Consider the following 26,076-nt stretch of genomic DNA (forward strand, 5'->3'; position numbering starts at 1 on the left):
TCGCAGGCTTTGGTTTCTCTTCAGAACGAATACATCTTTTGCCTTTTACTGCAGATTTCCGTGGAGAGTAACAGCTGTTAGTAACTTTTTTTTTTTTTTTTTTTTTTTTTTTTTTTTTTTTTAGGTCCTGCTTGGGCAGGGCCAAGTAAAAAAGAAAAAAGAAAAAAACCACAAAAAGTCATCGAATTAGGGTGACTTTAAGGTAAAATCAGAAATTTCCCCTCAACCCCCAACTTTCCTTCTTGTAGTCGTCTCAAGGATGCCTTTCTCTCCTCCCTACTTATTTCTTATTTTATATCCTGGCCCTAGTTGTTCTACAGATGCATTAACCCGTAATGATGCTGGTTGATTCCTCCTGGGAGTATTTACATTTAAAAAGGGATGAAAGGAAACTCTCTTTGCGATGCGTTTCGTCTCTGTTATTATTTAGCGTCTTTATTAACGCTTACGCCTGATGTTGATGATGCAATGCTTCTTGAAGAATCATAGGCAGGAAGGGATCTGGTCTAACTTCTGTTTTTAGGAAGGGACACTTTGTCTCGTGCTTCCATGATGAAAGCAGGAGTTGGGCTTTTTCAGGGTTCACTGGCCAGGCTGGATCTAGCAACGAACTGGAGAGCTGCCTCACCCTCTTCTGAGGGACTTGAAACATTGAATAGGTTTCTCTCTCTTTCACTTTCTGTTAATAATTTGATTCTTACTGAAAGGGAGGTTGGTCAAGATAACCCATCACCCAAGATTTATGATACTACTCAGATAGTTCAGATCACATGATGGCAGAAATAATGTTCACTGATTTTTAAAATATTTCAATATTTATTGAATTCACACAGCAATAGCTTTTTTTCTCTCCCAAAACCTTATTAAAGACTGAGGACCTGAAGTAACTGAAGTGCATCTGGAAAAACCATTCCACTACTTTCTTCTATATGTTCCAGGTTAGGCCACTGCGAGTAAAGTAAATAAAAGATGAGCAATCCAGTCATTTAAATAGGTTTTTTTACTGTCTAAACCTGATCATTGCATGGGCTACCTAAGGAGGACAAGTATTTCCTCAGTTGATAGTTTCTGCCTACAACACTATAGTGAGAAAAATTCCAAAGCTGCGTTTGGCTCATAGAGAGAAAGGTATCATGATTATTTCATATTCCCCTGAATTGACATTTGCTATTAAACACAGCTAGCATCTTTATCATCCTGTAGAGATTTCCCCATTAGACAAAGCGAGAAACTATTTGTAGCATTTACCAATGTTTTTCCTCAGCTTGGTCCTGTTATAAATTAATTTCATCCACGTCCCTAGCTAGACTCTTATACTAAAATCACATCTGTTTTTTCACTCCAAGAATGGAGCAGGATATCTGGTCAAATGATATTCTTGAAACTGTACTGTCTTTCAATAAGAGAGGAATTCCTTGTAGGAGAAAAACCAATGGGAAAAGGCCCTACTGGGTGTTGGAGCCCATACTAGACACTTGTTCTCAGTCACCTTTGCTCAATTTCCTTGGTTTCTTTGACCACTGACAAATTACATAATCATTACTTCGTGTTCTATATCTTTACCTAACAGCAATATAAGCAGCTGCTTATAACACAAGTCTGCTGGGGTTATGAGTGACAAAGACAACATCCGAGAAGCTGCATACCATTCCATGATAAAAAGGTCAATGCAGCATGGCTGGAAGGTGGAGGAGTTGGGGAGGGGAGTGCTGAGTTAGCAGGTAAGTCCAGCTGGCTGTCCTCATCTACTTTTGCAGGGATGCTGCTGTTTTCTTTTAGATTCCTTTTTAATTGAAAGTGTTGCTCATCTCTTTGCTGAAAATATGCTATGCACACATTCTGAAACTCTCAATGTTTTACTCCTTGTTTGGATTTGTTAAGAAACTGATCTGTGGGAACTGGGTTACTAGAAGAAAGGGAGGATCAATTAAAGCTATTTACTTTTGAGTTTATGTTTCCAAGATGAAAGGTTATGAAAGAGTACAAAAGTATTGTACTCTTATTCTAAAGTATTACACTTATTCCCAGTTAGTGTTTTGAAGTATTATATCCATACGAATAAGTGAAGGCATGAATACTGATTTATATGGATTATTTAATGGAAGGCTGGAATTGATTGGCACTACATGACATTACAAATCCTTTTAGAGCTGGAAACTATAAGGACTTACTGAATTTGACTTTCTCAATTTGTAGGTGGCAGAGAGACTAAATAGAAGGGCACAATAGTGGTATAGGAAAGTGATGCCACTGACAGGCTGATCTGCAGCTTTGGCAGTGGGGATGGCTTGGATTCAGGAAATATTTCTGAGGGAGAAAATGAAAATAATTTGGTAGTCTCATGGGGTTATGAAGTGGGGACCATGAAGGGATAGAGGACTTGAGAAAGATGGAGAGTTCAACCTTAATAGGCTGAGCAGCTGATCAGAAGTTACAGCTGCTTTGGTTGATCCACATCCCCTAACTCTTCTGCCCCCAAGCATCTTATGTTCCTACCCTCTTTGCTTTGAAATGCAGGTGTTGGCCTGTTAGGTGCAGGGATGAGATGAGACTTATTTAACTTCTCTCTCATTAATTCACTCCATAAATACTTAGTGAGCACCTACTACATGTATTGCACTGCTCACTCCTGAGGATTTAAAGGTAAGACATGGTGCATGCCCTTGAGGAGCGTATAGTATAACAGGGAGCGACAGATATGTAAACAGACAAGTGTGATAAAGTGTGGTACATCCGGGTTTTTCAACCTCAGCACTACTGACATTTTGGACTGGATGATTCTTTGTTGTGGAGGGCTGTCTTGTACATTGTAACAGCATCGTTAGTATCGCAGCATTGTTAGCCGAATCCCTGGCCTCTGCCAGATGCCTGTAGCACTTCATTCCTAGTTGTGGTGACCAAAATTATCTTCAGATATTGCCAAGTGTTTGCCCCGTGGCATCAAACAAAATTGCTCCTGGTTGAGAACCACTCATCTATATGGTACTGTGAGAACACAAAGAAGGGAGTGAGTAACATTACCTGAGTGGAGTCAGAGGAGATCCAGTTTGGGCCATACTGGGATGAATAGGTGATACTCAGGCGGACTTTGAGAGCTGGGCCTTCCAGCCAGAGGAAACAGTACAAAATATAGCAGGTCAATCAGTGGCTTGACAAACTGGCAAAAGGAGGCCAGAGAGCTAGGCAGCCCAATAAATGAAAAGCCTTTTCATATAAGAGAATTATATATTTATGTTTAATTTCTATTTTATAAGAGAATTTATATTTTATCTTATTGCCAAAAGAAGCCATTGAAACATTATAAGCAAGGAAAATGGTAAGATTTGCAACTGAGAAGAGTCACTTTATGGACAAGGTGGAAGGTGAATTGAAATGGGAAGAGGATGGGCCGGGCCTGGTGACTCACACTTGTAATCCCAGCACTTTGGGAGGGTAAGGCAGGCGGATCATGAGGTCAGGAGATTGAGACCATCCTGGCTAACACAGTGAAACCCCGTCTCTACTAAAAATACAAAAAAAAAAAAAAAAAAAATTAGCCGGGTGGGGTAGCAGGTGCCTGTAGTCCCAGCTACTCGGGAGGCTGAGGCAGGAGAATGGCGTGAATCCGGGAGGCAGAGCTTGCAGTGAGCCAAGATCATGCCACTGCACTCCAGCCTGGGTGACAGAGCGAGACTCTATCTCAAAAAAAAGAAGCAAAAGAAAAAGAAATGGGAAGAGGATGGAGGCAGAGAGAGACCAGTGAGGAGACTCTTGCAACAGTCCAGGTGAGAGGGAGGATATGAGTTATGTTTACAGGGACAAGTGATGACTCTCAGGACTCCAATCAAAGTGATTGGTGAATGGGGCTGACATCCAACTGAGGGAATACAAGAGAGGAAACAGATTTGTGTAAAGGTGGGTGGGCCAAGTTCAGCCTCAGAGGTATTGAGCTAGAAGTGTCTGCAGGGATTCTGTCTAGAAATGTACAGTGGGCAATGAAATATTTAGGTTTAAAGTTCAGGAGGGATTATGTTTCTGAAGCCAAGATCCTGACTCTTTCACTAGCTGCTGACTGTGGCTCCAGCATCCTGTGCTGGATTTTCAAGAGAAAAACACAGAAGAGGAAACAGCACATGGCGAAGTGATCCTGGCCAGCGATGGTTTCAATATACTTTATTATCTTTCTGGGTTTTTTTTCACTAAAGATACATTGCTGGGCTGGGCGCAGTGGCTAACGCCTGTAATCCCAGCACTTTGGGTGGCTGAAGCGGGTGGATCACGAGGTCAGGAGTTCAAGACCAGCCTGGCAAAGATGGTGAAACCCGTCTCTACTAAAAATACAAAAAAATTATTAGCCAGGCATGGTGGCAGGTGCCTGTAATCCCAGCTACTCAGCAGGCTGAGGCAGAGAATTGCTTGAACCCGGGAGGCAAAGGTTGCAGTGAGTGAGCTGAGATTGCATCACTGCACTCCAGCCTCAGCGACAGAGCAAGACTCTGTCTCAAAAAAAAAAAAAAAAAAAAAAGATACATTTCCTGTTTCTGGCTTGTGTGACCCTGAGGACTCTATTTTGTCCCTTTATAGTTCAGTGTTATGGAAGAGGTATGGTGGGGAGGGAAGGGATGCAGAGAGAAGAGGGGACAGATAGGGAGAGGGAGAGGGTGATCCTAGCGCAGTGCTTCCAGTCTTTTCCCATTCAAGGACAGAAAATGATACATTTGAATAGCATACTGGGGCAACTTGAGGGGATTTGAGGGTATCTGTATAGGGCTTGGAGAAAAAATTAGTTTTTGATATATAATCATAGTTTTAAAAAGTGTTAGGGATTCAATATCAGTAAACTAAATTTGTATACAAATATTTTAAAATTTTAAAATAGAATCTTGCGTTTGTTTCCATAAATATAAATTTTATGTTTGAAATGACTATATAAAATTCCTAATCAAAATTTTTTAAATGATGAACTCTATATTTTTGTTACCATGAATGAGAAACGTGTTCCACAATTTTAAAAGCTTTAAAAATAATTTTTACAATCACTTAAAAATTTACAGCAGTTAAACTTAAAGAATCTAATTTCTGTCATCAACAAATGTAATTTTGATATTTCTTGTGATAATGTGAATGGGTGTCAAATCTAATCAGCTTTTTCTTTAAACTTATTTCAAAATGGCCAGGTGTGGTGGCTCACGCCCATAATCCTAGCACTTTGGGAGGCCAAGGCAGGCGGATCAGGAGGTCAGGAGATCGAGACCATCCTGGCTAACATCCTGGCTAACACCGTTATCTACTAAAAATACAAAAAAAGTAGCCGGGCATAGTGGCACGCACCTGTAGTCTCAGCTACTTGGGAGGCTGAGGCAGGAGAATGGCTTGAACCCAGGAGGTAGAGGTTGCAGTGAGCCGAGATTGTGCCACTGCACTCCAGCCTGGGTGACAGTGTGAGACTCCGTCTCAAAAATAAATAAATAAATAAATAAATAAAATGTATTTCAAATAATAATGAGGCTGGGCACAGTGGTTCATGCCTGTAATCCCAGGACTTTGGGAGTCTCAGGCAAGAGGATTTCTTGAGCCCAAGAGTTTGAGACCAGCCTGGGCAACCTAGAAAGATCTCTGTCTCTATTTATAAATGAATGAACTGAATGAATGAGTGAGTGAAATAATGGATGAATGGATGGGAAAAGGAAAGGAAAAGAAAGGAAGGGAAAGAAGCTCTAGGGAGCCCAACACATGCATTATTAAGAGCTGTCGCAGTGCAGCTAGAGTAGACTCCCCACCTGTCTTTCTCTGTGCTGTGCAGTCTGCCTGTGCAAGGGACCACAAACTTCACCCAGAAGTGAGGGCAGAAGCAGGTCCTTGACAGTGCTTAGCTTCTTGCAGCAGATCAGTGAGTGCTGGATGGCTTTTACCATGCCACCTGGAGGCCTGTGGCACGCCAGCCAATCCCACTTGGTTGCCTTCTAAAAAGTCTGGGTGTAGGCTACTTTGGTCTGGAGGTTCCCGGCATCTCTCTAACCCCCAACCCTAAAGCTATCCCTATGGGCTGAGAAAATTAGTATTAGACTGCACACCTGTAATCGATTTGGGGCAACAGAGGTGGGAAACTCCTCTACAGCATGCATCAGAATCACTTGGAGGGCCTGTTAAAGCATAGATTGCTGGACTCATCCTCCCCACCCCTACTTTCTGATTCAGCAGGTTGAGTGAGGCCTGATCATGTGCATTTCTAGCCAGTTCCCAGGTGATGCTGTTGGTCCAGAACTACGCTTTGAGAGCCAGTATGATACAGGTTAAACAAAAGTGTTTTCTAAATACTCCATTTACAGCAGCCCCATTCTCACTGTCTTATTCTGGTTTATTTTTTGTAAGATCCTTTATCATTACTTGATGTCGTATGTTATATATTTTATCTGCTTAATGCTTGTCTTTGGTAATGTCCAGAAAAACAGAAACTTTGTTTTGCTTACTGTTGTAGTCCCATCTCTTAGGACAGTACTTGGCACACAGTAGGAGCTAAAAGATATTTGTTGCATGAATGAACATGCCGTTTGGAAGGCATTAGCCAAAGCTAAAACTATGAGATTGAGAAAGCTGACCTAGGAAGAGGGGAATGGATAAAAAGGCAAAGAGCCGGCCGGGCGTGGTGGCTCATGCCTGTAATCCCAGCACTTTGGGAGGCTGAGGCGGGCAGATCACCTGAGGTCAGGAGTTCGAGACCAGCCTGGTCAACATGGTGAAACCCCGTCTCTACTAAAAATACAAAAATTAGCTGGGCGTGGTGGCAGGCGCCTGTAATCTTAGCTACTTGGGAGGCTGAGGCAAGAGGATCACTTGAACCTGGGAAGTGGAGGTTGCAGTGAGCCAAGATCGTACCATCGCACTCCAGCCTGGGGGACAAGAGTGAGACTTGCTCTCAAAAAAAAAAAAAAAAAAAAAAAAGGTAAAGAACCAAGGACAGACCCTGTATTAAACGTACATGGGCATTAACAGAATAACAAAAGCAGGAAATAGAGCAGAATGCTAGGAGCCAAGGCCAGAGCAACAGCATCATAGAAACCCACAGAGGAGAGATGTTCAGAAAGGGAGGAGACACCAACAGTAAACAGCAGAGATCATGTAAGATGAAAAGTCTGTAAAACTTGTCAATTAGTAGGTTTGCCATTGACGATTTTGGTAAAAGAAAGATGTCCTGAGTAGCAGGCTAATTGCTATGGACTGAGTAGTGAATGGTGGATGAAAAGGTGGGAAAAAAACTGAGTGTAGATTGTTTAAGGATTTGGCCACAAAGGAAAGGCTGGAGTGGGAGGTAGTTCAAGAGAAAGTGTTTATTTCTCCTTCCTGCTATCTTTCTCCTCTCTCTGTGTCTGTGTTGTGTGTATGTAGGATCAGAGCATAATTTTATGCTATAGGAAAGTAGTCTGTGAAGAAGCATTGAATATACAGCATTGTGTAATAGTAACCAAAGGGTAAGGTCACGATCCTAGAGGAGCTGGGGGGATAAAATCAAGAGTAGGATGAATGACCCCCTCACCCCCCGAGACCAGAAGGAAAGACATGATGGGGACTAGTTTAGAGGACTGGGCTGAAAGTTGAGGGGGTTCATGTATGAGAGCCTCCATTTACTCTGGATGGTTTGGAGCAAAGTTATCTAGTGGTAGAGCAGGAGTAGGGTAAGAAATGTAAGAGCAAAGGCAAAGGCTTGGAGTCATTGCTGCAGGAAATAGACTTGAACAATGGCATCCGAGGGACCCAAATTGGGGTTCTCTCTCTCTCTCTCTCAGCTGTTTTCTAGGGCAGGAATGCTGGGAGGAGCAGCTGCAAATTAAAATACACTCCCACAGGCAAGCAAGGATGGGAGGCAGTCATGTGGAGGGAGTTAATTACCAGAAGAACAGTGGGCTCCAGTCATCGTAATAGGCAGCAGGGTGGAAAATACATTGGTCTGGCCCAGGAGCTCTCTGGTTGTGGTTAAGTAATTTTAGGAACCCAAGGAATGAACTCAACAAATAACCCATTAAGTCTTTTTGGTTTATATAACAAAAACAAACCAGCCAGTGACTCACGCCTATAATCCCAGCATTTTGGGAGGCCAAGGTGGGAGCATTGCTTCAGTTCAGGAGTTTGAGACTAGCATCAACAACATAGCAAGACCCCTACCTCCCCCTCCAAAAAAAAGTTAAAAAAAAAATTAGAGCTAAGTATGGTGGAGCATGCATGACTAGCTACTCAGGAGGCTGAGGAGGGAGGACTGCTTCAGCCCAGGAGTTCAGGTCTTCAGTGAGCTACGATCATGCCACTGCATTCCAGCCTGGACAACAGAGTGAGATCCTGTCTCTAAAGAAACCAAAAATCAACCCACAAAACACAGCTTTATGTCTGGGGAACAGAGGCCTCTCCTGAGCAAGGGAGATACAACTTGTCACCCTGTTACCAGCATTAAATCAGATCCCAGATCCACAGCCTTTTGAGCATAGCCCAAATATTCTTGAATGAGGACGCTGTGGAAATACTGTACCTAAGACTGCATGCAAACTTTCATCTCCCCAAAGAGTTTGTGCTCCCTTATAGATAACTGCTCTGGAGAAAAGGAAATACTCAAACTTTTTAGTGAATATCATATGCAAATCCCAAACTAACACTAATTTCTGGGACCCAAAGTGTTGCTGTTTGCCATCAACATTTTGAGCTTATAGAGGTTGGGTGACAAAAGAACTGAATTCTGGCCCAGGTTCACCTTTGGGCAGGGCTAGTGGGACTGTGAATTCATCCTGTGGTTAAGGGCCCTAGTTGCCAAGTGAATAGCTGGAATAGGTAATCTTAGCAACTGGCAGAATTCCTACATTGGTACACTCACCCATGGTGTAAGGGCTATTCCGGTAGGAAGTACTAAGTGGGGTGCCAAAACAGTACATCAAAAGCAATGCCATATTCCTGGAGAACTGCAGAGATACGTGTTACCATCAAAGGAGAGAAAGATACTACTGTGATGGTTCCCACCTCATTCCCGTTCACTTCACAGATCAGCTGCCACAGATGACTGATAGGTCTTGGTTACTGCAAACCCAATCAAGTGGGGACTCTAAGGGTAGTTACTGTTCCCACATGGAGTCTTTCTAATGAAGCAACTTCGCACAGCCTCTGCCACTTGCTTTGCAGTTACTGATCTGGGATTTAACTCCAGAATATCTTTGTAAAAACTCTTTTTTATATTATGCACCAATAACTTTTTGATTCAATAATATATTTTATGTTTTTATTGACTATCACTCATATATTCTGGTTCACATCTGTATATGAGTTTCTTCACTTTAAAATGGGCGTCATAATTGTACCTTTTTCAGAGTTACTGGGAAGAAAATGAGATAATCTGTGTAGAGCGCACATAGTATGTGCTCAATGTCTGTTGCCTCATCTGTTGGGGATGAGAATCTGGGACATCTTTTTTGTAATTCGTTGTTCATTCTGCAGGAGTCGCTTTCAAGTCATTCAGTGAGATGATAAACCTTCTGAATCGTTTCATGTCTGAGGATGTTTTTATTTTCTCTCACTTCAATGTTGGTTACCCTAAAGGATTCCAGAGTTAGCCCTGAAGATACTGCCATTGAGAAATTCAAGGGCAAACTAATTTCCATTGTTTTATAGGTAACATTTCCATATAAAAATCTCTTGATTCTCTTTCTCTTATAGTTTACCTAGGACAAGATCTTTTTTCATTAATTATTCTGAGAACTCTGAGTGGGCCCTTTTAATAAGACGTGTTTTGGTGCAAATTTGGGACATTTTCTTCTTTTTAACTCCCCAACCCTCACCATCATTCTTGCTGGTTTTCGTATCTACAATTTTTGTCATTCAAATGTTGCAAGGTTTAGATCCATTTTCCATGTCTTATAATTTTCCTTTTTGTTAATTTGCTGTTCAGCCCTGCCCATTCTGCTATAAGCCAGTCCATAAGTCTTATTTTCTATCTTTCAGGGATTCCTCAATATTCCTGGCTCATTGATGGAACATTTTGTTCCCTTGGCTGGAAAAAAAAAAAAAAGCATTATGTCTTCAGATTTAAGAAAGAAGGCCGAGGCCAGGCGCCAGGAGCGGCGCAGCCACACTGACCGGGGATCAGCCCTCGGCCCTTGGCCCCGGGCCCCGGCGCTCGGGGCTCGGAGTTGGGAGCTCAGCGGATGCCAGGGCTTTTAATGGCTGCTCGGCGGAGCCGGGCCTAGGGCTGGAAAGAGGCTGCGTCACAGGAAGGCGCCCCAGCGAGCCTCCTCCTGGGCCCGTCACGCCCGCCGCGGGGCGCTCCAGGTGGGGGCAGTGGGGGCGCGCTTCCCCCTGGTGACGTACTGACCCGGGACGCTGGGGTCCGATCGCTCGCAGCAGGCTTGCCGGCCGCTCGTCCCGGCTATGAATTGAGACCACCGCGCCTGCTACGCCCGTGCCTTTCTTCTCTAGCCTCCTCCGCCCGCCGCCCGCGGGCCGCCTTCCTGGGGGGATGCTGGCTCCGGGCGTGGCGCCTGCACCATAAACTACCGGCAGCAGCTGGCCAACTCGGCTGCTATCCGGGCCGACATCCAGCGCTTCCAGTGGGTCCACCACAACGTCTACTCCACCTGTGAGCTGCTGGGGTGCGTGGAGGAGCCGGTGCTGCAGAACCAGATCTGGGAGCACGTCATTGCCATGGAAGATGCCTTTGTGAACAGCTAGGAACGGACGCTGAGTCTGTCCGTCCCGGAGCTCAAAGTGGTGGCAGGTTCAAGAAAGAGATTGTTGTTGATGGACAGAGCTATCTGCTGCTGATTAGTGACGAAGGGGACCCCTCCCCGGAGGCGCAGTTTGCCATGTGGGTGGACGCAGTTATATTTGTCTTCAGCTTGGAGGATGAAATAAGTTTCCAGACGTTTACTGCAGTCAGATGGCCAACTATCGGAACATGAGCGAGACTCCTCTGGTTCTGGTGGGAACCCAGGATGCCATAAGTTTCACTAACCCGAGGGTCATTGATGATGCCAGGGCAAGGAAGCGCTTCAATGGCCTGAAGCGGTGCACGTACTACGAGACGTGTGCTATGTACCGGCTGAACGTGGAGAGGGACTTCCAGGAGGTTGCCCAGAAGATTGTTGCCACAGGGAAGAAGCAGCAGTTGTCCATAGGACCCCGCAAGTCGCTGCCCAATTCTCCAAGCCATTCCGCCATCTGTTCTGCACAGGTGTCCCCCATGCACATCAGCTAGATAAATAATGGAGGTGGGAATTTAAGTGACTATTCCTCCTCCATTCCACAGACTCCCAGCACCAGCCAGAAGGAACTTCAGATGGATGTTCCTCCCACTGCCAACACGCCCATGCCCCTAAGCACTCCAAGTGGGGGTCCAACCGGTTCACCTCTCAGAAAGGGAGCGACCCAAAGAGAAGAAAGGCCTGGAGAATCGTGTGTACAGCATCAGGAGCAGCCGAGCCATGCCAATTATACCGGGCATGCTGTTGAAGCAAAGTGGCAAATCGTTGAATAAAGAATGGAAAAAGAAATAATGTCACCCTGTGTGACAATAGTGTGCGAACCTATCATCCAAGTTTACATGATTACATGCAGAATGTTCATGGTAAGGAGATTGACCTTCTGAGAACTACCATGAAAGTCCCAGGGAAGAGGCTACCCTAAGCCACGTCGGCCTGCATGCCCATCTCCAGGTCTAAAACCAATGGCCTATCAAGTACATGAGGAGTTTACACATCTCATTCAATTCAGGGAATGTCACTAGTGCATCTGGGTCTCAGATGGCAAGCAGCATCAGCCTGGTCTTCTTCAACAGCCAACCAAATGGCATGCACCAGCGCTCCTACTCAGTCTCCAGTCAACCAGTGGAGTGAGGCTACAGTCATTACAAACTTGGCCATCAGCAGTGACATGGTGCTGGGTGACTCCGTATGCTCCAACCCCAGTAACTCCAGCACCACCAGCCCACCTCCCCTCACACCAACAGAAAGAAGCACTGTAGGCAGAAAACCACCAGCAACTTCAAAGCTGATGGCCTGTCTGACACTACCAAAGAACAAGAAAACTTTGAGTTTATCATTGTGTCCCTCACTGGCCAAACGTGGCACTTTGAAACCACGACGAATGAGGAGTGGTACACCTGGGTCCAAGCCATCAAGTGCCAGATCCTGGTCAGCCTGGCGAGCCTGCAGTCGTGCAAGAGCAGCAAGAAGAAGTCCCAGCTGATGAACCAGAGCGAGGCCATGGCCCTGCAGTCAATCCGACACATGCACGGGAACTCCTACTGTGTGGACTGTGAGACCCAGAATCCTAACTGGGCCAGTTTGAACTTGGGAGTGCTCGTGTGCATCAAGTGCTTAGTGATCCACTGGAATCTTGGCACCCACCTTTCCTGAGTCTGATCTCTGGACCTGGATGACTGGCCAGTTGAGCTTATCGAGATGATGTCATTCATTGGGAATGAGATACTCAACAACGTCTGGGAAGAGAGCAGCCAGGGGTGGACAAAACCCTCAGTAGACTCCACAAGGGAAAAGAAGGAACAGTGGATCCATGCCAAGTACGAGCAGAAGCTCTTCCTGGCCCCGCTACCCTGCACGGAGCTGTCACTGGGCCAGCACCTGCTGTGGGCCACCACAGACGAGGACCTGTGGACAGCCATCCTGCCGCTGGTGCACGGCTCCTGGGACGAGGTGAAAGAAACCTTTGGGGAGGGAGACAGAGACAGCTGCACTGTACTGCATCTGACCTGCCGCGAGGGAAATGTGGTCCTGGCGCAGCTCCTGATCTGGTACAGGGTGGACATCATGGTCCGAGATGCCCATGGGAACACAGCGCTGGCCTACACCTGGCAGGCCTCCAGGCAGGAATGCATCAATGTGCTGCTGGAGTATGGCTGCCCCGACGAGCGCTGAGTGCTCATGGCTACCCCTAACCTGTCCAGGAGAAACAATAACCGGAACAACAGCAGCGGGAGGGTAGCCACCATCATCTGAGGAACAGCCGTGCCTGCCTGCCCGCCACACCCGGGATGCGGCAGCATTGCAGCATACTCACTTGGAAGTCGCAACACATGAGTCCTGTCGCATCCCCTCCTCTTCCTGGTGGTTCCTCCTCCCACCCACCCACCCTCACCCCAAACAAAATCACAAAACCTGGACATCCTCAAGGGGTGAAGAGGCGGCTGGGAGACTGCAGAAGCAGCTCCTTTGCATAAACTCCCCTAAACCACAAGCAGGAGAGAGCGACAGGCCTTGGCTCTTTGATGATAGCACACAGCAGAGGACCCTTGTCCTGGTGGCACAAGGGATGTGGATCTGAGGGCGAGGGGAGGTGAGGAACAAGGAGAAGGGGCAACTTTCCTTAACTGGCAGTTAAGCACATCAGTACATTTCACCTCTACCAAATGGAACACTTGGATTCCATCTCTTCTCTGAGGAGCTTGATGGCATAAATCAGAAGCAAGTACAGAGTTTGTCAGGTTTGAAGCCCTTATCATGGTATGTGTCAAATCAGTTGCAGGTAATCTGTCCAGGGAGAATACTGGCTTCATTACACTTGTGTAGTTGAGTTCTTCCAGCATTACTGCTGTTTAATAGAAGATGATTGGTCATCACCAAGAAGAAAGCATATTAGCCAAGGAGGTAGTTATGCAGCATGCTCTGGTGCTTACCACGTTGTGATCGCAATACTCTTAGAAGCATCATATTATCCCAGACATGTTCTTTCAAGCCCCTGGAGTCCTCCTTTCTGAATCACTGTCATAATTTAGTATCTGTTGAATTTTTCAGTTCAAAGGAAATCAGTTGCCGAGTAACTTTCTTTTGACTGCGGTCTCCTTGGTACAAAAACAAAATGGGAAAAATAAGAATAACTCAGAAATTCAAAAGGAAATCACAAATTCAGCTAATAATAGCATTTTGAGTATATTTTGTAAACTAAATAAACACACAAAAGGCTATTTTTTCCCAACCATAAGAGATCTTTTCTGTCCTTTTGCCGAGGTGGATGTGTTAGTCTCAGGCCTTCCTGGGCCACATTGCCCAACCCACACGGGCTTCTGTATTATGTATTTAGTTAAGATGTGTGAAAATATATTTGAATAAAAGAAGTTCATAAATATATATTGATTTGTTTTACAGACAAATGGCACCTCTCTTAATTTATGAATTGAACTGGATGTGAACTAATAATGTGCAACTAGTTAAACTAGTTAAGAGGGTTACAGATCATTGTACATGGAAAATATTCCCAGCAGTAAACACTTCCATTAATGTGATCTACAGCTTTTAAAAAGGAGCATCTCAGAATAAGACGATGGTACAATTTGCTTATTAAAATTGAGAAAAAAAAAGACACACTGGAATACATTAGAAAGGGAAAAGAAGGAATGTGATTTCTCATGATTGAAAGCATGATTTAGATCGGATACGGCTTTTGCTAACTAAGACCAAGGGGCTCTGGCAAGACGGGGTGGTTTTTCCGAATGCCAACCCGAGGTGCCTTACAAAGGCAGCTGCCGATAGTTCTGTGGCACAAACTGGCTCCTGAGAACCCAGACGACCTTGACCCGGCACCCCCACCCTCCATGCCAGTACCTCGCCTGATTTCCATCGCCACGGTATCTGGCCACTTCAGACATCAGTGGGGGTAGTCAAACGTAGTCAGCCAAACCATGGCATCCCTTAGGTTAAAAGAAAACGGGGTAGCTTTGCCCAGAGCCTGTTGGCACTGTGGGGGGGGGGGGTGGAGAGAGAAGGGTTGTCACGATGGAAGACGAGGACACTAGTCTCATGTAGCACAGAAACACGAAGCCACACGCGCTGGCACAGCCTTCGAGGTGTTCCTTGCTCTCATATATTAAACCTTACATTTTATAGGGGAAAAAAAAGAAGGAAGATAAGGTCGTTGTGTGTGCTCAAGCCTCTTTGTTGGTTCAAATTATTTGGTTATTTTGGTCTGTCTTGTTTCTTTAATTAGACTGTACGTTTTAAGGTACAAGCCTTTCTATTATACAATGCCTCCCTATTCTGTATCTCTTAAACTACTGTTTTCTGGTTTTCGAGGACTTTGTAAATCTGGCTCATTCTACCAAACCAACAAATATATCCAGATAAATCTCCAGTGGCACCTAGAATGTTGTCCACTCATTTAAAAAGGTCTCCTAGCCCCACTCATTCCTTCATCAGGGAGCCAGAGTTGCATTGAGCTCTGCAGGGATTCTCCACCAAGAATCAGAATTGTCTGTGATTTTCCTCAAATGAATCCAGAGCTATTGAATGAGAATCTCTGCTTATCAGACCCGTGCATCCTTTTCTCCTCTTAAATAGTCCCGCAGGTGATTCTGAGGCCCACACGGTCCGCTTCCCTCCCTGCGCCCGGCCGGGCCCCCGCTCTGGAGGTGGTTGGATTGGTCTAAGTGCTGTAGCCCCACCTTCTCACCACTTCAGAGGAGGTAGGCGCCTGGGATCCTGGAAGGCGGCCCGTCTCTGCAGCCCGGCCCAGCGGCTCCTGAGACTGGGGCGGACCTCACACCTGACCCCCGAGCGGCTAATCCTGCCCAACCGTCCCACCCGCCACGTGCCCTCGGGGCTGGAACGCTGCGCCCCGGGATCGGCCTCCCAGTCAGGGGGCGCCGGTGCGCAGGCGCGCGGGGCGGCCGTCGCAGCTACCTTCCTGCGCCGCTTCCGAGAGGGCGCCCTAGTCTCTACCCGGCCCGCAACGGCAGTGTTGGCGTCAGGGCGCGGTGGGGGCAAGACGGGTGACGGGCAGCTGGGCGGTGCCGGGCCGAGAAAGGCGCCTCACCTGGCGCCTCTCGCCTTCCTTTTCACCTCAGGTTGCAGAGAGCCGCCAGGGCAGGTGGAAGGGCCACGCCCCGCTCCCGCGAGGGGCACCGAGAGATGCTGGGGGAGGGGCAGGGACCCCAACCCTAGACCAGGTAGGCGGCGGGCGAAGATTGGCGATACCTTCAGGTAAGAGGGAGCGGGGAGCACCCCCTCGGCTTGGGGTGCCGGAGGTGTGCGGCGGGAGCCTTTCCGTGGGGCCCTCGCGCTGCAGGGCGGAGGCGGCATTGCGTTGGCCTCAGTTCTTAGTCCTGGTTCCCGAGGAGCCCCTGAAGGCTTCGCATAGGAAGTTTGCGTTGGAGTCGAACACCCGACAGGAACCCCAGTTAACGCCTCCCCATGGCCAGGGGCAGAGTTCTTGACACCTGTAGCTTAATCAACGCAGGTGGAGATTCAGGGCTTGAATCGCCCGGCCACGTGCAATCCGCAAGACACCCTCTGGGTACTGCTTCTGCCTTATTACCCTTAAAACAGGCGTCTCAGTTATTTGTATCCCACTGTTGGTTGTTTAAAAAAAAATCTTTTTTCATGTGTTTGCCCCCTTTTTCTCATGAGCTGCGTTTCTGTCTTCAGTCCTGTAGGACACAATGTCTGAACAAGAGCGTATACAGGAATGTCTGCGGAAGGAAATAAGATCACTTCTCATTTCCACCAAGGATGGTTTGAGCCCACAGGAGTTGGAGAAGGAGTACCTTTTGATGGTTGGCAACCATCTACCACTCCGAATCCTTGGGTATCGGTCCACTATGGAGCTGGTATTGGACATGCCTGATGTTGTTAGTGTCTGCCACGGTGCAGGTGGTACTGTAATACTGAAAGGTAGGTTTAAGATTTTTGAAGGTCTGTAAACTTTGTAATAAAAACAATTGCTTAGTAAATAATTATTCTAGTTCTGCAGTTATTTATGTATCCCAGCCAGTGGATTTTAATTTGGCTGGGGAGGGAGACTCATAGGTGCTTTTGAGGTTGTGGGCAAAGTTAGAACCTCTGCAAAATGAACCATTCCCCAGACAATCGTGCACTCACAAAAACTACACTTTTACATGTGATTTCAGGTTATTGGACCTTAAGTCGGGAGAAATAAAAAAAGAACTTCTTAATTATAAAAACATGTTTTAAATTCCGTGAAGCACAAGAAAAAACTGTTGTAGGGAAGTTTGCACTTCATCCCAAGGGTTTCAGATCTGTCAGGAGTGAATTAGTTGTAGTAATAACACATTATCTTTTCTTCAGCTGGTAGAAGAGCTAGCAAGCTGTTGCCTAAAATGCAAGAAATCGAGGAATCAAGAGTTACTGTTTATCGTGCTGCCTGGATAAACAGCTCCTTGGAGAGTTAAAAACTATAAACACAGATACGAAGGATAAAAAAGGGAGTAAGTTTTCTACCTAAATATGATTTCTTTTCTTCACATCTCCTTAGCCATTCCAGATGAATCTACCAAAGGAATAGCAAGTTTAGTTGCAAAACAGAGGAGCAGCCATAAGGTTCGAAACTCCATGCATAAGGGAAGACCTAGTGTTTATTCTGGACCAAGATCTCATCGGCGAGTACCTTACCGAGGAAGGGTTGCCCCTATTCTTCCAGCTGTTGTGAAGAGTGAGTTGAAGGACCTGTTGGCGTTATCTCCTGTTCTCCTTTCTGATTTTGAAAAGGCATTTGCCAAAAGATTTGGACGATCATTCCAGTACATGCAATATGGATTTCTCTCTATGTTTGAAGTGCTGAATGCAGCTTCAGATGTCATTTCTGTAGAGCAGACCAGAGCAGGTTCTTTGTTGATGCTAAAGAAGAATGTAACAGAGGAAAAGCAGAGAGGATGTCCAGCAGGTATGCATGTGAGCAAGTGTTGGAGCAGTCCTGGCACATAAAGGGGTGTGTAATGGCTAAGGTCCATGAGTTTGTTAGAGTTGTAGCCTGGCTCTACTACTTGCTAGCTCAGTGGTCCCGGGCAAACTGTTCAATCTACTTAAATCTACTTAAACCTTAGTTTCCTCATCTTTAAAATAGAAATAACAATGTTTGCCTCTCGGGGTTGTGTTGAGGACCTTACATGAGGTGAGTTCTGTAAAGTCTCTGGCATTTAGTAAGCTGATAATAAGTGGTAGCTGTTGTTATTTTAAAAACTACAAGATCACCTCTCTCTATAACACTGTAAGTGAACTTTACATGAATGTGCTCATGTAAATAAGCTATATGGAAAATGAAAAGTTAAAATATTTAAATGATTAGCCTTAACCCTGCTAATCTTTGCCATCACTGGGGCTTATCCTAGGGGACACTTTGGTAATTTTTGTGGTGTAATAATAACCACCTTATCTGTATAGCATTTTACCTTGCATTCTCATTACCGTACTAGGTAGGGTAAGTAACCGTGTCTTATAGATAAGGAAATCAAAGCTCAGGAAAATTAAATGGCTTTTCCAAAGCCACATGGCTGGAAAAGTGGTACAGCTAGAGTTAGATACCCAGCTGTTATTGCTGCCCATGCAGTGAGTTTCTGCCCAGCTGCTGTGTACATTAAAGGCTCAAGAGACCAATGTGACCATCTGTATAGTATCTTCCTTGACAATATATGGTTTCTACACTGAGCATAGCCGGAGCCTACTTGGGAGCATTCTGTGCCTATTTCAGTGATTTTCTTTTTCTCTAAAATCTGTATTTAGATTAACGTAGGTGAACCATGAGGATGTGTCGCATATTTATAAACCAATATTTACACTGTGCTGGGTGATGTAGTTTGAGGATATGAGGATATACTTGGATAGGGAAGGCTCTGGAGGCCAGTAAGTGTTTCAAGTCTAGCCCTCAACTTTATCAGTATTCTTGAAGTCCTAAAACTTGGAAGGACTAACTCATACTATTAAACGTGCAAGAGGTTGAGTTGTAGAAAGCACTTTACCAATTTATTGAGTAGTGGGGGGTGAATATTCCTTTCCAGTGATTTTGTTCATGTTCTCCATCCATGGTTCCTACTTCTATCGTCAGGATATCTTGAAGTCAACTGGTGGGTTTTTGTTTTGTTTTGTTTTGTTTATGAACTTGGCCTTAGGGTAAAGAAAGAGCTAGGCTGTGGTGAAGTCTGGTGATGTATCTTTCATGTCATACAACAGAATACACCTCTCCAATGGTATTCCCCCTTCCTACAAATCTTGAAGAATTTATACTTTATTCTGTAGCTTTTCATCCTCCCAGAACTGTGGTACTACTAGTGGTTTTCCAGTTTGAAAAGCATAGTGCTAAGCAGGCTCCTTGGAGACTTTTTTGTCTCCTAAATAGGATACAGCTTTTTACGTATTGAATCCCACCTCTCTGTAATTATATTCAGGTGACCTTAAGTGGACTTTTAGATAGCCCCAACCTTTTTGGTAACAGTTATGACCTCTCTCTTCCTCTATGGATGACTAATAACTTATACTATATGTAAGTTTTGGCTTGATATAAAATTGTAAGCTTTCTTTTATTGATTTTTACTTCTAAGTTGAAGGCAATTAGCTCACAGTAGCCTCTATATGTAGCCACCAGAAAATGAAATAGAAGGTGCTAGTGACAATTTTTCTCTCTTCTTCTATTACTCACAAAAGGTAAAATTTTTACCCAGCCATTTAGAATGAAACAAGGGTCATACTCCGCAGGCTTTCCGGTAGCAAAGGCATGCTTTTCACAACCCACTTCAAACATGGAACCACAGAAGCAAATAATGAGCATGGAAAAGACTTCCAAGTTAAATGTAGTGGAGACTTCAAGGCTGAATCATACTGAAAAATTAAACCAGGTGAGAGATAAGAGTTTGGAGATATAAATATATGATGTTTTTAAATTCAGTGGTGTTAACACTTTGATCTGATAGAAAAATTGACCTTTTAAAAACTGAAGTCATTCAGTTATTTCAAATTTGACTAAGCATTTGCTATGGTTCTGTAGATTAGTAAGCAGTGAGAAGTGGAGTGAAAGAAGAGTACAATTGTATCAACTCCACGGTTTCCACTATTTTCTGCAAATGACTCCCAACTCCCAAACCTGTATCTCTGGTTCCAGTTCCTCACCAAAGTTACAGAAGCATATTTGTAATTTACCTCATGAATATCTTCTGAATGGCTGCTCCTGAGCATAATAATCCTGGTATTTTTATGTGACTATAAATGCTGAAGGACTTTGAATAAAATCTATTAGAATATAACCGATAAATGCCTGGCTAAATCATCATGTTAACAACTTAAGTTAGAGCTCAGAACTAGTACATGGACATTAAGTTCAAAACATGAAAATGCCTGATTTCTACTAAAATTAGCTTTAGTAACATAATTTACATGTAGTAAAATTTACTCATTTTAACCGTACAGTTTGAGTTTTGATTAATATATAATTATGTAATCACCATCAAAATAAAAAACAGAACGTTTCCATTACCCCCAAAAAAGCTCCTTCATGCCACTTTTGTAGTTTTTTTTCCCCAACTGCAGCCACAGACTACCACTGCTTTCTATGATTTTGACTTTCCAGGAATTTCGTATAAATGGAATCAAACAGTATCTAAGCTTTTGTGTTTGGCTTTTTTAACTTAGTAGAATACTTCTGAGGTTCATCCAAGATGTATATATCAGTAATTTGTTCCTTTTTCTTGTTTGGTATTAGTCCATTATACAGATACACCTAAATTTGTTATCCCTTCCCCATTAGATGACATTTGGGTTATTTCCTCTTTGGTCCTTTACTTATAAAGCCGCTATCAATATTTGCATACATCTTGTATGGACATAGTTCATTTCTCTTGTGTAAATACCTAGGAGTTGGATTACTGCATCATATATAGTAAGTGTATGTTAATAAGAAATTGCCACTGTTTTCCAAAGTGGCTGTATGACTTTCCTTTCCCATGAAATATGTATGAGAGTTGTAGTTGTTACACATCTTTGTTAACATTTGGGATTGTCAGTTTTAAAAATATTAGCCATTTGAGTGGGTGTGTAGTGCTATCTCATGGTTTTAAGTTGGATCATAATAATATAATGATAATGTTGAACATCTTTTCACATGCGTGTTTGCCATTTGCATTTACCTTTTTGAAGTGTCTATTCAAATATTTTGCCAGTTTTATAAAACTGTGTTGTCATTGTATTGAATTGGAAAAATTTATATATTCTAGATATAAGTCCTTATCAGAGACATGTTTTGCAAATATTTTCTCCTGGCCTATGTTTGCTTCTTCATTTCCTTGATCCTGTGTGTTGTGGAAGTCTTTAATTTTGATACAGTCTAATTTATTCATATTTTTCTTTCTTTTCTTTTCTTTTTTTTTTTTTTTTTTTTGGTGATAGGGAGTCTCGCTTTGTCGCCCAGGCTGGAGTGCAATGGTGTGATCTTGGCTCACTGCAACTTCTGCCTCCCGGGCTCAAGTGATTCTCCTGCCTCAGCCTCCTAAGTAGCTAGGATTACAGGCGTCTGCCACCATGCCTGGCTAATTTTTGTATTTTTATTAGAGACAGAGTTTCACCATGTTGGTCAGGTTGGTCTTGAACTCCTGACCTCGGGATCCACCTGCCTCAGCGTCCGAAAGTGCTGGGATTACAGGCATGAGCCACCATGCCTGGTCCATATTTTTCTTTTATTCTTGCCTATCTAATGGATTTTAATCTGAAGTTACAAAGATTTTCTCCTACGTTTTCTTGAAGTTTTATGTTTTCAGTTCTTATATTTACGTATATTATCCATTTCAAGCCAGATTTGCATAAGGTACCAGGCACAGATCAAATTTTTCTGCATATAGACAGTTATTCCTTATTATTTTGGCACCTCTATCAAATCTATTGACCTCACACATCTGTAATTCTATTTTGGGACTCTGTTCAGGTCCTTTTATCTACATGTCTGTTTTTACCAATGCTGTACTATCTATTACTGTAGCTTTATAATATCTTAGTCATATATAGTTTTGTGTCAATAACAGATATTATCTGAGAAGTGTGTTGTTAGGTGATTTTATCATTGTATGATCATCATAGAATGCAGTTGCACAAACCTAGATGGTATATAGCCTACTACACACCTATGCTATATGGTATAGCCTATTGCTCATAGGCTACAAACCATTATAGCATGTTATTGCACTGAATGCCATAGGCAGTTGTAACACAATGGGGTATTTGTGTATCTAAACAGAAAAGGTACGGAAAAAATACAGTGTTATAATCTTGTGGGACCACCATCATACAGGTGGTCTATTGTTGACCCTAAGTCATAATGCAGCCCATGACTAGTTAAGTCTTGCAACTTTGTTATTTTTTCAAAAATGCTTTGGATATTCTAGGTTTGCATTTGCAGATACGTTTAATTTGATACAAATCAACTTGTCAGTTTCTGCCAGAAATAAGATTGTGATCTTTTTAGAATCACATTGGATCTATAGATAAGTTTGGGGGAAAAATGACATCTTAACAATATCAAGTCTGCTGATTCAAAAACATGGTATATCTTCATTTATTTAGGTCTTTACATTCTCTCAGCAATGTTTTATAGTTTTCAGTGCATAAAGCTTGCATATATTTTGTTAAACTTATCCTTTATACCTTTCATATTTTTTAGCGATTATAAATGGTATTTAAAATTTCTAGTCATTGCTAATAGAAAATCAATTGGATTTTTTTTTTTGGTATGTTGACCTTGTATCCTGTGACCTTGAGTCATGGTACTTGATAAATTCAGTTCTGTAATTCAAATCATTCTAGCAGCTATTTTGTAGAGTTTGGATTTTCTGCATAGACCGTCATACCATCTGAGAGTAAAGACAGTTTTACTTCCTTCTTTTCAATCTATCTTCCTTTCCTCCAACCCTTACCACACAGTGTAGGCTCTCTAGTATTATATAATATTATAGAAATGTGAGAGTAGAAAAACTTGTTCCTAACTATATGGGGAAAATATTCAGTCTTTCATAATTATGATATTAACTGTAGCTTTTCAGATGCCTTTTATCAGGTTGAGGAAATTCCCTCCTATTCCTAGTTTCTCAGGTTTTTTTTCATGCATGTATGTTGAATTTTGTCATACTCTTTCTCCATACATTGAAGTTATTATAGGACTTAAAAAAATTACTTTTCTTGGTTTTATATTCAGCCAACCTTATATTTCTGGATGAATCCCACTTGGTCATCATATAGTATCCTTTTTATATGTTGCTACCTTCAATTTGCTAATATTTTAAGGGTTTTGCATTTATGTTCATAAGATATATTCTGTAGTTTTCTTGTAATGCTTTTATCTCGTTTTGGAATCATTTTAATACAGGCCTCATGTGAAATGAGTTGGGAAGATTTTTTCCACCTATTTATTCTGAAAGAGTTTGTGTAGCATTGGTATTTGTTTTTCTTAAATATTTCATAGAATTTATCAGTGAACTAAATTGGGCCTGGAGCTTTCTTTGCAGAAAGGTTTTAAACAACAAATTCAGTTTCTTTAACAGATATAGGGCTATTTTGGATTTTATGCTTGCTTTTTTTTTTTTTTTTAATGAGCCTTGGTACCTTGTCTTTCAAGGTGCTGTCCATTTCATCTAGGCTGTCAAATTTATTGAAATAAAGTTGTTCATAATGTTCCCCCAATAACATTTTAAGGTCTGTAGAGTCTGTGATGGTTGCTCCTTCTCTCTCTCTGTCTCTCTCACACACATATAAGTCTTGCTAAAGATTTATTCACTTATACACAGTCATGCTCCACATAATGACACTTGTGTCAACAAGACTGCATGTGCAACAGTAGTTCCATAAAATTATAATAGAACTGAAAAATTCCTGCCACCTGGTGGTGATGTAGCTGTTGTAACAACATAGTGCAATGCAACACTTGTATTTGTGGTGACAGTCATATATATAGCACAATTATTTACAGTACATAATAGTTGATAATGACAATGAACAACCATGTTATGGGTTTGTGTTTTTACTGTAGTTTATATCATTAGAGTGCACTCCTAACTAAAAAAATTAATTGTAAAACAGCTTCAGGCATTTCCTTCATGAGGTATTCAAGAAGGAAGGCATTGTTATCATAGATGATGACAGCTCCATGCATATTATTGTCCCTGAACACCTTACCACATGACAAGATCAATTTAGTGTAGCGTAAGTGTAAGATGTTTATATAGAGTCTACAGTAGTGTACAATAATGTCCTAGGCCTACACATTCACCACCCACTCACCCAGAGCAACATACAACCCTGCAAGTTCCATTTATGGTAAGTGCTTTATACAGGTATGCCATTTTATCTTTTATACTGTATTTTTACTGTACCTTTTCTGTGTTTAGATACACAAATACTACTGTGTTACAATTGCCTATAGTATTCAGTACAGTAACATGCTGTACAGGTTTGTAGCCTAGGAGCAATAGGCAATGCCATAAAGCCTAGGCGTGTAGTAAGGTTATACCATCTAGGTCTGTGTTACATACATTCTATGTTTGTGCAACAATGCAATTGCCTAATAATGCATTTCTCAGAGTGTATCCCCATTATTAAAAGATGCATGGTTGTATTTTTCAAAGAACAGGTTTTTAGTTTTGATAATTTTTTTTTATTTTTTCACTTTTTATTTCATTGATTTCTGTTCTAATTGTTTTGTAACTTCTGTTTACTTTGGGTTAATTTCCTCTTTGCTCTTAAGGTAGAAGTTTGGTCATGGATTTTGGTCCCTTTTTAATGTAAACATTTAAGGTTATAAATTTCTTCTAAGTATTTCTATAGCTACATCTCCCAAACTTTGATATGAAATTCAAATTTGATATGAAAACTCGTCTTCAGGTCAAAATTTACTGATCTCCCTTTTGGTTTTTTTCTTTGTATCATGGATTATTTAGAAGTGTGTTGTTTAATATCCAAATATTTGGGGATTTTTTTTCAGAGATGCTTCTGTTCTAATTTCATTGTGGTCCAACAACATAGATTTTGTTCCTTATATATTCATTGAGACTCATTATATGGCTCAATATGTTTATCTAGGTAAATGTTTCATAATTCACTTCAAAAGAATATTTTGCAATATTTGGGTATAATATTCTATAAATGTCAATTAAGTCAGTTATGTCATTGAGGATTTCTTTTTAACTGTTTTTTAATTAACTACTGAGGGAGGAGTATTGAAATTTTCAAACATAATTATAGATTTGTCTATTTTACCTTTTAGTTCAGTTAGTTTATGCTTTGCCTGTTTTTTTTTCCCCACAGATTGTTGGGGTACAGGTGGTATTTGGTTACATGAGTAAATTCTTTAGTGGTGATTTGTGAGATTTTGGTGCCCCCATCACCCAAGCAGTATACACTGCACCCTATTTGTAGTCTTTTATCCCTCACCCCCTTCCTACCCTTCCCCTCATGTCCCCAAAGTCTTTGTATCATTCTTATGCCTAGGCGTCCTCATAGCTTAGCTCCCACATATCAGTGAAAACATGATGTTTAGTTTTCCATTCCTGAGTTACTTCACTCAGAATAATAGTCTCCAGTCTCATCAAGGTCACAGCAAAATGCCATTAATTCATTCCTTTTTATGGCTGAGTAGTAGTCTATCATATATATATATGATATATATATGATATATATGATATGATATATATGATATATATGATATATATATGATATATATATACACACACACACCATAGTTTATTTACTTGATTGATGGGCATTTGGGTTGGTTCCATGATTTTGCAGTTGCAATTTGTGCTGCTATAAACGTGCATCTGCAAGTATCTTTTTTGTATAATGATTTATTTTCCTCTGGGTAGATACCCAGTAGTGGGATTGCTAGATCAACTGGTCGTTCTACTTTTAGTTCCTTTTGAGACGGAGTCTTGCTCTGTCGCCCAGACTGGAGTGCAGTGGTATAATCTCAGCTCACTGCAACCTCCACCTCCCAGGTTCAAGCAGTTCTCCAGCCTCAGCCTCCTGAGTAGCTGGGACTACAGGCACACGCCGTCACACCCAGGTAATTTTTTGTATTTTAGTAGATATGGGGTTTCACTGTGTTGCCCAGGCTGGTTGTGAACTCCTGAACTCAGGCAGTTCACCCACCTCAGCCTCCCAACGTGCTGGGATTACAGGCATAAACCACCGCACCCGGCCTACTTTTAGCTCTTTAAGGAATCTCCATAGTGTTTTCCGTAGCGGCTATATTAGTTTACATTCCCACCAGCAGCGTAGAAGTGTTCCCTGTTAACCGCATCCATGCCAACATCTGTTTTTTTATTTTTTGTTGATGGCCATTCTTGCAGGAGTA

The 26,076-nt window shown here is 42.5% G+C and overlaps 1 protein-coding gene and 2 pseudogenes across 11 annotated transcripts in view; all 3 read left to right on the plus strand.

Moving 5' to 3' along the window:
- Positions 1-4: 4 nt before the first annotated feature.
- Positions 5-99, plus strand: LOC114674776 (U5 spliceosomal RNA; annotated as a pseudogene).
- A 10,594-nt stretch (positions 100-10,693) lies between these two features.
- On the plus strand, positions 10,694-13,094 carry LOC106994627 (arf-GAP with GTPase, ANK repeat and PH domain-containing protein 1 pseudogene; annotated as a pseudogene).
- Positions 13,095-15,434: 2,340 nt separating this feature from the next.
- The window catches only part of TDRD5 (tudor domain containing 5), a 94,121-nt gene continuing 83,479 nt past the window's right edge, over positions 15,435-26,076 (plus strand). For 4 of the 11 annotated variants that reach the window (XM_028850921.2, XM_015122658.3, XM_028850934.2 and 1 more), the window contains exons 1-4: positions 15,593-15,941; positions 16,386-16,631; positions 17,233-17,640; positions 19,395-19,585. In XM_028850921.2, the coding sequence (XP_028706754.2) occupies positions 16,400-16,631; positions 17,233-17,640; positions 19,395-19,585 (831 nt within the window). In that variant the 5' untranslated portion in view covers positions 15,593-15,941; positions 16,386-16,399. Of the gene's footprint in view, positions 15,942-16,385; positions 16,632-17,232; positions 17,641-19,394; positions 19,586-26,076 lie in introns of all 11 variants that reach the window. The other 7 variants (XM_002802035.4, XM_001115299.5, XM_015122686.3 and 4 more) reach the window with 6 other exon arrangements.

The sequence above is a fragment of the Macaca mulatta genome, chromosome 1 (assembly GCF_049350105.2).
Source record: "Macaca mulatta isolate MMU2019108-1 chromosome 1, T2T-MMU8v2.0, whole genome shotgun sequence".
NCBI lineage: Eukaryota > Metazoa > Chordata > Mammalia > Primates > Cercopithecidae > Macaca > Macaca mulatta.